This window comes from Trachemys scripta, chromosome 4 (assembly GCF_013100865.1).
Source record: "Trachemys scripta elegans isolate TJP31775 chromosome 4, CAS_Tse_1.0, whole genome shotgun sequence".
NCBI lineage: Eukaryota > Metazoa > Chordata > Testudines > Emydidae > Trachemys > Trachemys scripta.
The window spans coordinates 130865400-130875715 of NC_048301.1; the positions used below are offsets into that span (position 1 = coordinate 130865400).

At 54.5% G+C, this 10316-nt stretch overlaps 1 protein-coding gene across 1 annotated transcript; it reads right to left on the reverse strand.

Moving 5' to 3' along the window:
- Positions 1-2312: 2312 nt before the first annotated feature.
- Positions 2313-9621, reverse strand: TNNI1 (troponin I1, slow skeletal type). The gene is made up of 6 exons (XM_034768923.1): positions 9563-9621; positions 7894-8025; positions 7377-7466; positions 5684-5860; positions 3587-3697; positions 2313-2954 (listed from the first exon to the last, which is right to left on the reverse strand). The coding sequence occupies exons 1-5, from the start codon at positions 9569-9571 to the stop codon at positions 3590-3592; spliced, it is 516 nt and encodes a 171-aa protein (XP_034624814.1). The 5' UTR covers positions 9572-9621; the 3' UTR covers positions 2313-2954; positions 3587-3589.
- Between the last annotated feature and the right edge of the window lie 695 nt (positions 9622-10316).

Genomic DNA, 10316 nt, shown 5'->3' on the forward strand with positions numbered 1-10316 from the left:
AGGCTTGGTCTCTGCCCAAGGCGGAACAGATTGGGAAGGCCTGAGCAAAAATGCTTCAGCCACTTTTGAGAATGAGGAAAGTGGAGAATAAAACAATTTCCATGATGAAAAAATTAAAAATGAAGTCACCTTTCTACCTGAGGTACTGCTATGGCCCCTATAACCACAGTAGCTGAGCACTAAACCATGGGACATAGGAACAGCTGTTATCCTCCTTTTACAGATGGGCCACTGAAGTACTAAGTGACTTGGCCAAGGTCACACCAGCAGGCTGTGGTAGAGCTGGGAACCAAATCCAGGCCAGTGTTCAGGCCAATGTTCTATCTGCTGGGCCATCCATTCCACACTCATCTAGCACCCAAATTGGTTAGACTAGAAAGATCAATCAGGGAATTAGCCACAGAGGAGAAGTGGCTTTGATTATTTGGCCAAGTGAGATGGGCTTGCAGGCTGCAGCTGACCCATGGGCTGAGTACAGGGACTGTCTCTTACTATATCTCTGTGAAGCACCAAACCTGATCTTAGTTTGGATCTCTAGGTGCTACCGTAATACACAGAATACTCACAAAAACTCTAATCTAATCTTGGTTGCTTGGCTGGTAATTGAAAACCAAACAGGCTCTGGGCTGGAGCTATTACAGCGTATGCAAGCTCCTCCTAGTCCAAGGATGGGCACTTCCGTCCTTAGACACATCCTGCTCAACAGCAGGCAGTTTCTCCCAGCAGGATCCCATTTCACCCTGCACCACCAGCCGAGTGGAGTGGCCCTGCACTTTGCTCTGTAGTAAACTGGGTTTACTGCTGCTTGTATCTTTTACAGCCCACACTAAACAGGCAGGGCTGTAACTAGACCATTTGCATGTGTGTGTACACTGGGGCAGAGCAGAGGCGGTGGGACGTGCAGGTAGAACTTCCAGCTTCATTTTTTCCAGTTACCAGGGCTCGGAAGTGAAATAAAGGGGAAATCAAGAAATTCAGGCGCTCCTGCTAGAACTTGTTCGGAGTCACCAGGCCACGTCTCTCCTTGGGGGAGGCAGAACTGGCTACTCCACAAACCCAAGGGCTTGCAGCGGCTGTAAAGCAGAAGCAACTATTTATTGCTAAGTCCCCTCAGGAGACTGGCCGCGAAACCTTTCCTCTCCTCTCCCCACGGCTGCTTGTTCCTTCCCTCCGCCCTGAGTGGGACGGAGCCCCTCCTGAGACTCTCCCATCCGCAGCCGTGGGGAGGGGTCCCACTCACTTCAATGCACTCAGTGGGGAGCGACATGCTGTTTGGGCTGATCTGATCCTTGTCCCAGAGACACACAGGCAGCGCCCCTCCCCACAGGTTGCCCTCATAACGCTGTAGTGGAGAGTGATGCCAGTACGGGACGAAGGAGATAGAAGGATCTTGCATGGCCAGACCACCTGCCACTGCCCCGGGCAGCCTCAGCCCTGGAGGCAGGGCTGGGACCTGTGAATCAAGCTGGGTGAAAGGGTCCTAAGGCCCGCGCCTGCCCCCATGTAAATCAATGGTCAACCCGCTGTGGCCTGTTCCACGGTGGAACTGTGGCCACAGACGTGACTGCAAGGCCACCTAGTGGCGAAGATCAGAACTGTGGTGGCTACCGCCATGCGGCGGCAGGGCGAGGCCGGAGCGCCGTGTGGATGGGGCTGGCACGGAGGCACATTGCATTGCGTCACCATGCTGATGCCTCGGGATGCTGGGGCAGTAAATGTGATGGGGGGTGGGGTGAGGGATTTGATATTGCAGCTACGGCCCAGGGGAGATGCAGGAACAATGTCTGTGTGCGCAGGCACTGAGAGTGCAGACTTACGGGTGAGGCATTTTCAGAGCTGTGGGGGAGCTCAGGGCTGGAACTGCAGGGGGCTGACAAGATCTGAGCACGTGGGGCCCAGCAAAGGGACAACATGGATGGCGCAGGTCAGGAGTGAATTGCACTAGCAGAGCCATGGGGGCACCCAGGGCTGGAATTGCACAGCTGCTGCGGGGCAGGAGGGAGCCACTGTGGGAGCCCAGGGCTGGAGCAGAAGGGGCTGCTGCAGGTTAGGACGGTGGCTCATGGAAGTGTGGAGAGCCAGGACTGGGAGTGCTGCACGGCTGAGGGGAGTGCTCTGGAAATCAGGGGGAGGGAGAGGGAGTGGTTGGAGGCTGAGGTCCCTTTCAGAGGCGGAGGGAGTCCGGGCAGTGACACCCCCACTCTCCCTGCTTCTAGCTGGGGCTTTAGGCCCCTCTGCGTTCATCAGCTGCAAAATTCATGCACATATTGAACACTAATGAAAAGTGAAGAGCAGATTCTGCAGCTCTGTCCTAAACAGTCTTTTAATGAACACAGAGACGCAGCAGTTACTCCCCACGTACTGTACATATCAGAGCTGGATGGTGAGAGCAGGACCAGTGGGTTCATCCCTGGGCTGTCTGTGGAAGGACAGACCAGGAGTCCCAAGCGGCATCCCAAAGTTACAAGCATGCCTAAGACCCCATGGCATTACCAACATGAAGCCACTGGAGTGTGGCGGGGCACTGCCTTTCCGCAGGGCACGGGACTCCTGCAGGGTGGCTGGCAAGGCTCTCGCCCTTGCCAGTTAATGGGATCAGCACCTCAGGACACAATGGTGATCGGTCGTCATGCAGGTGCACCACGGTGGCAGTCCAATGGGTTGGTCCCATGCGCTGGGACCTACAGGAGACAATGGCAGCCCACTGCTGGGGTGCCACGTTGGGGCGATTAATTGGCTGCGTCAAGTGAGGCTATGGCTCATGGAAACCAGGGGGAGGAAGGAGGCTGATTTAAGCACAGAGACTGGATGAGCTTTCACAAAGAGCTTTCCGCAACTGCGCTGGCTCGAGAGCAAATGCAGGAAGAGGCACAAACGGGGCAGCATGAAGGGACGGCCAGGGGCGAAGTTGCAGGCAGTGGGAGAGGGTGACTCTTCGTCCTTCCAGGCAGCACCTAGGAATCGGAACGCAAGCTTCATACAGCGCGAAGGAACGGGCGAGAGGCTGCGCCCTGGTGGGGAGGGAGCACCAGCGCACCGGAGCCAGCAGCGCTCAGTGAGGAACAAGTGAGTAAAGAGAAATCCGAGCAAGTCACCACAAGACAAAGAGAACAGAACAGCTCCCCTGAAATCCCATCTCCTGTTTACAGGACCGGGCCCCGCCAAAGAGCGAGTCAAGGCAGAGCGCAGCGTCTCTGCAGCCAGCAACCAGCGAGGCGCTGGGCAGCACCAGCACGTGCACAGGCAGGAGGTGCTGGCTCGTCTTGGAGCACAGCCCTCAAAATGCTTCACGAGAGGAGGCAGGGGCCTGGCACTGAGGCTCATAGGGCACAAGCTGCCATAATTCAGATCCTCCTGCAGCGTATGCAAACCCAGAACGCTGTAATTTGCCAGCTGGCGGCACTGGGTCATTGACCAGTCAAGGGGGCTCCAGAGGGAATGGGCCCCAGGCCAGTGTGTGATACAGACACCTGGACTGAGAGGGTGATTCACAGACGCTGACTGCATCCTGCTTCATGTAAAGGGGTTTCAGGGATCGAGGGAAGGGGCTGTCGGGGAAAAGGGAGGAGTGGGCAGAACACAGTACCTTTCACTGGCCTGTCGGAGATTTGGCAGCATCAAACATCTTCTTCCTGCCTTCCATGCCCGACATGGCCTCCACATTCTTACGCCAGTCGCCCACTTCCACTGGGCGCTCCTACAGGGAGACACAGGGGTCAGGGGTCCTGGCAGCACAGAGCCCAGGGAGCCTTGGGATGGCGCATCTGAGCAGTGCTCAGCAAGAGACAGAGGGTGGGTAACAGACTTTGCATGTGTGGGTGTGTCCGTGCGCATACGTGTGTGTGTGTACACGCAGGGGTTTGGCTGGCTAGGTTCGTGCATACATATGCCATGTATGAATGCGGAGGGGTGCATGAGTGTACGGGAGAGGGTGTTTTCATGGGTGGATGCAGGGAAGGGAAGCATGGGTTCATGCATGTATGACTCCATATGATGGAAGGTTTATTTTGTCCTTTATTTCCATCCTGGCTGACTCATAAACTGCTCCGTGCCTGAGTGTATTTAAATCCCATGGGCCTTCCAATGCGCCACATCCCCCCACACCCAGAACAACCATTACAGCGGTGACCCCAGGTGCAACCTTACCAGAGGTGAAAGTAAGCCAGTCCGGTCCGGTACGGCGTACCGGCAAGAGCCAGTACGCCATGCCGGACTGGACCGGCTTCCGCAGCGGGGATTTAAAGGGTCCAGGGCTCCTGCCGCTGCGGGGAGCCCCAGGCCCTTTAAAGTGCCGCTGGAGCTCCGGCAGCCGGGCTCAGGCGGGGATTTAAAAGGCCCAGAGCTCCAGCCACTACGGGGAGCCCCGGGCCCGTTAAATCCCCACCGGAGCTCCGGGGCTCCCAGCCACCACTGCAGCTGGTGCTCCAGGGTAATTTAAAGGCCCTGGGGCTCCCAGCCACAGTCGGAGCCCCAGGGCCTTTAAATCTTGAAAGGTCCCGCCTCTTCCGGTTGAGGCCACACCCCCGCTCAGGACTCCAGTGTACTGTCCTTTAAGTTACTTTCACCCCTGAACCTCGCCCATGGCATCTCCCCCTGATCCCACTGCACTTGCCCCGTGGAGCTCCGGGGTGACCTGCCGTGTTATTACACAGACAGACAGACAGACAGACGTGGACATGTGTCTCCAATAACCCTATACTAAATAACCTGTATGTTTGGGGCCCTTGACAGCTGCGGCAAAGGCAGCACGGGGGCGGGGGGGAGGAAGAAAAGAGATATTTCAAGAGATCCCTTTTCCCTGTGAATCAATTAGGGACCATTGTGTCCCTGGAGCTGCTCTGTGTGAAGCTGAATTATAGCCCTGGGAGGTGGAGTGCGGAGGCTGTCTATGGTTTTAAAACCCCAGGATGCCCCCTAGAGTCAGTATAGATGGAGACAGCTGGGAAAGCAGCGAGAAAGGGCCCCGATCCTGCTATGTACAGAGCCCCTCGACTGGGAGGTGAGGGCATGTGGCGCCATGTGTGAGCAGCCCTGTCCTCTGCAGGACCAGACCCTATGTGTATGTTCCTTCCCCCGCAGTGCAGATGGCACGGCAGGAGCTCGCCCGCAGCGGGAGTTAAAAGGACTGGATGATCTTATGAGCAATAATAATGAGACAGACAAGGATCAGGAATCACCAAACCTCCTGCTTCAGGGCATAAGCCGATCGCCACAGGAGTGAGGAGGGGAATAGATCCTCCCTGTGCAATACTGCGCAATTGGCCAGATGCAGCGTGGGTTGGTTTCCTGTCTCTGGTGTATCGTGTATTGGCCTCTGCCATAGGGTGGGCGCTGGACTAGGAGTCTGATCCAATATACAAACCCAGGCCTGGCTCTCTGTCCATTTACCCCCGTGTAAATTAGGAGTACCCACATGGAGCTCCGGGGAGCTATCCCAGCTGCATGCAAGTGCCTCCAGGCAGTAAAATCCCAGGAGGCCTCGTTCAAAGCAAGAGAGCCGCTGTGGGAAGTGAAATCCATGGAGATACTCCAGAGTTACATCAGCATACGTGTGAGCAGAATTGGGCCCTGGAGCTAAATGCACCCCCTGTCCAAAGGGCCCAACACAAGGCACGTGCCCTAGGTCAAGTCCCACATCAGCCTCGTGTGGACCCTTTGCACAGGGGTGAATTTCCCCACCCACCTTCTCTGTGTCCTCCTTCTTGACAGATTTCAGGTTGGCTCTCAGGTCCATGGAGACTTTGTGCTTGGAGCCGAGCAGGGCCCGCAGCATGGCGTCAGCGGAGACGCGGACACGGCGCAGCGGGGGGCGCTTGAACTTCCCCCGCAGGTCGAGCACTTTCAGCTTCAGGTTTTTGATCTGTGAGACAAGGGAAAAAAGGAGGAGTTGCCAGGCTGGGGCGGGGGGCAGTAGAAACAGCTGCATTGCGGGGGGGAGGCCCCCGATACTGCTTCAAGCCAACCTGCAGTGAGCATCTCTGCCTGCTCCTGGCACCAGGGTAGTGAGCTCCCCCATCCGCTGGGGGTGCCAGGATCCTCACAGGCCACCCATCCTGACCGGGACCACACCCAGGGGTGATTCTCCCACAGGGCACCCAGCCCTAACCCCAAATGAAACATTAACCCCAAGCCCAAGCCATGTCCCTTCTCCCAGCTCCAGACACCACTCGCAGCAATAATGGCTCAGAGTCCCATGCAGGGGCTGCTGCGTCTGCACCTCAGACTCCAATAGCAGTCCCCGAACTTCAGGGACAGCGCCCGTGCACCAGTGAGCGGCTGGCCATCAGAGCCCCTCACGGATGGGCACCAGATGGGCTGCTGCACATGTTGGCTTCCAGCCATCATGGCACCCCCACGAAGTGCTGAGCAGCTGGTGAAGGACAGCAGAGAGGACGACGTGCCTCTGAAACACAAGTCCGGGGTGCCTCTGGCTGGATGGCCCCAGGGTGGAGCCATCCAGAGCCAGTGGCTACTGCTGGTAATCTGGCCGAATGGCTTTCGCTTGGATGGGCTGGGCGAGCCTTGCAGGCGGCCCGTTTCCCACTAAACTACCCAGGTGTGAATTTTTCAATGATCAGACGGCAGCAGGAGGTGCCATGGTCTGGTGGATGGGGCCGTGGAGGCCTGAGATCTGTTTCCAGCTCTAGACACCTGACACGTCCCCTCTCCGTGCCTCAGTTTCCCATCCTGCCCTGTGTCCACCTTGTCCATTTAGGCTGTGAGCTCTTTGGGACAGGTATCTGGGCAGCGCCTGGCACCATGGGTCCCTGGTTTTGGTTTTAGGGTTGCCAACTTTCTACTTACACAAAACCAAACACCCTTGCCACACCCCCTGCCCCGCTCCTCCTCAGAAGCCTTGTCCATGCTTCTCTGGGGCCCCGCCCCCGCTCACTCCACACACATCCCTCCCTCTGTCGCTCGCTCTCCCCACCCTCACTCACTCGCTCATTTTCACCAGGCTGGAGCAGGGTTCCCGGCCAATAGGAGCTGCAGAGTTGGTGCTAGGGATGGGGGCAGCGTGCGGAGCCCCCTGGCTGCCCCTTCGCCTAGGAGCCGGAGTGGGGACATGCCGCTGCTTCCGGGAGCCATGAAGAGCCACAGCAGGCAGGGAGCCTGCCTTAGCCCCGCTGCGCCGCCGACCGGACGTTTAACGGCTCGGTCAGTGGTGCTGACCGGAGCCGCCAGGGTCCCTTTTTGACCGGGTGTTCCAGTCGAAAACCGGACACCTGGCAACCCTACTTGGTTTGGGGACCTCTAGGTGTGACCATAATGTAAATAACCCCAATAACCTAGGTGAGGTGCATAGCAGGTATCAAAACAAATAACCAGTTAATTAAGAAATAAACTGCAGGCCAATGCACAAGGCCCCCTCCTACCTCTCTGGTGTTGTGGATGCATTTGGCTTCGATGTCGTACCGCTCCTCATCCACGATTTCTACCTTCTCGTGCAGCTCCCTGCACAGATCCTGCAAGGAGGGGTCACAAAGGCCAAGCTGGGAGCTCTTTTCACTGCTCCATCCGCTGAGCCTCCCAGCAGTGGCCCTGTCTTGCTGCAGCAGGTACCATGTTAAGAGTTAGGCCTTTAGCAGGCAGCATGTTCATGGGGCTCCCTAGAGGGGGTGGTGAGTCTCCATCAGTCACCAGCCCTGAAATCCCAGTAGCCAGCATGTCCCTGACTGAGTTCCCTGGGAAACCACCTTTACTCTCTACCGCAGTACATGCTGGGCACTCCGGTTCACCTTCCAGAGCTTCTGGACCCTGCCCAGAGGGACCCATTCACGAGTGACAAGAGGGGCCCTACCTCAGCCATAACGAACAGGGTGGAGATCTGAGCTGTTGTCAGAACCCCTGCGCAGGTCCCCGGTGGCCCTCCTGACTCCCACTCGAGCCTACCTGCAGCTGGCTGAAGGACAGCCCACTGGTCCGCAGCGGTGTGATCCGCTCAGCCAGGTATCTCTCCTTCTCCCCTTGCTTGTCCACTTGATCTTGTTCCCATGCTTCCTTGGCTTTGGCTAGCATCAAACTCTAGAGCACACAGCAGACAACGACAGCCTGAGCAGATGCACTGTGCCATGAACCCCCTCCCCAAGCCACCACCTCAGGCCAGGGGCACAAGGCAGGGAGCTACCGAAGCACACGGAGATATTGAGCTCAGTGCATTTGTGGTGAGGGACAGAGAGCCTGCATGTTCCTCAAACCCATATGGAAGGGTCTTCAGGGGCTTGTCCTCAGCCCAGCGGGGTGATGTGCTGGCACTGGTACAACTAAAAGCATTTCCCCATGGTGTGTGATAAACTGAGCGTGGGGGGAGCTGCAGGAAGGAGGGTGAGAGGCTGCAGAATCTGTGTCTGATTCAGAGACGTCCTTGCTTTCCATGGAGCTATGACTCCTGACTGACATTGGCATCACCGGGCTCTCTGCGTGCATGTGTTTTCCCCTTAAGCAAAAACGTTTCCCCAGCACCATGTCCTGCCTGTGAGGTGTCTAATGCACTGTTGGCACTAAACAAATTATTAGTATTAATTATTATTATTAACCAAGGATGTAGGCAGCAGCATCTGCCACCCAACTGTATATTTAATGCACCTTGTTCCGGAAATTCAGTGTGTGTCCCTGCGTACGTGTCAGCTTGGACGGATTCGATTTTTACTGGTAAATGTTGATTTCACTGCACACTCACAGACCGGCAGAAAATATTTCCAGCGATAATCCTCGAAGTTTTACAGCTCGGCAAAGTCAGACAGAGGCTGCTTGAGAGCTTATTGGAGGGTGGTTTTAGGCAATTTACTTCATATATTTTGATGCGACGTTGACAAATTTGTGTTTTAACAACAGTTAGAAAACTTGACCTTTTTGAATCTCAAGTGTCTACTATCCTTAAATCAGAGGTTTTTAAGATCAGGCTTGACAAAGCCCTGGCTGGGATGATTTAGTTGGGGATTGGTCCTGCTTTGAGCAGGAGGTTGGACTAGATGACCTCCTGAGGTCCCTTCCAACCCAGATATTCTATGATTCTATGATTACTGTCAGAGCCCCTCCCTATTTTCTGACACCCCTACAATTTCCGGCCACTGTGACCATTTAAATTGATCAAAACAAAACAAAAAATGCTTAAAAAATTATAGAGAGATAAAAATCAAATTCTGCCAAGCCTATATATGTGACACACTGGCTAAACATGCCCCTCTCTGCCAGCAGCTAACAACCTACTGGTACTGATGGAATTACTTCTGCACCATAGGTGTTATATATGCCTGTGTTTTTAGTGCTGAAGGTCCCAGGTTCAATCCGTGCTGATAACTTGGGGGACAGGCGGGTGTTACATTTCCAGCTATGAAGTTCTGAGCAGCTGAGGGAGTGTTACAGGTTCTAGGGATCATGGAGGTGGGAACAGGGCTGGCTTCTTCAGAGACCCAGGATCCTACCTGTAGCCAGTGGAAAGCTGAGTTTTTCTTTCCATAACCCCTTTGGCTAGCTATGGAAATGTTCATACTATGTTTCCGCACCAATGCTTTTAACCCTGACTTGCTATCTCAGCTGGGATAGACCCAAAGGGACTCACCTTCAACATGAGTTTGCGCGAGGCTGTGATCTTGGATTTTCTCTGTGGAGGGAAAGGACAAAAGAAAAGACATTTTAAATGCAAACTCATTACAGAAAATGCACGTTAATGTCCAGCTCTATTAAGGGGGGGGGGGAATCCAGGAGCACTTACCTCCCTGAAGTTGTTCATTCAGACAGATGAAATAAAGAGGGGAAAAAACAGAATAAATGATCAACAGACAGAATGCACGAAACACCTGGAGGTCACAGATGGACTCTTCACTACTGCATGCAAAATGTGCCACAGACCGGAAGTGTTTCTTTGGACCAGATCCTCAGTAGGTGTAAGTTGATGGAGCTACACCAGTTTACATCAGTTGAAGATCCAACTCTTAGATATTAAGGCAGTAAATATGCATTATTAGTAGAATTGTAAAGTGATGGTAAAGGTCTGCATGTGTATGAAGACTTTAATTCAAGGAACTCACAGCAATCATAGGTATTAATTAAGCAAACCACATAAGGTAGGTGACATTAGAGCCATTTTAATGTAGGGAAACTGAGGCACAGGGCAGTTAAATAACTTGCTCAAAATTACACCGCAACTCAGTGGGCAGAGTGGTGGGATAAGACCAAGGAGTCCTGACTTCTAGTAAGGCACTTCTCTAATCACTAGATCACACATAGTTCATGTACGAATACATGCCATTATCTGAGCTGTGTGTATCAGTGCCAGCCTGTGTGAATACATGTGCAGTTTCAGTACTCAAGGG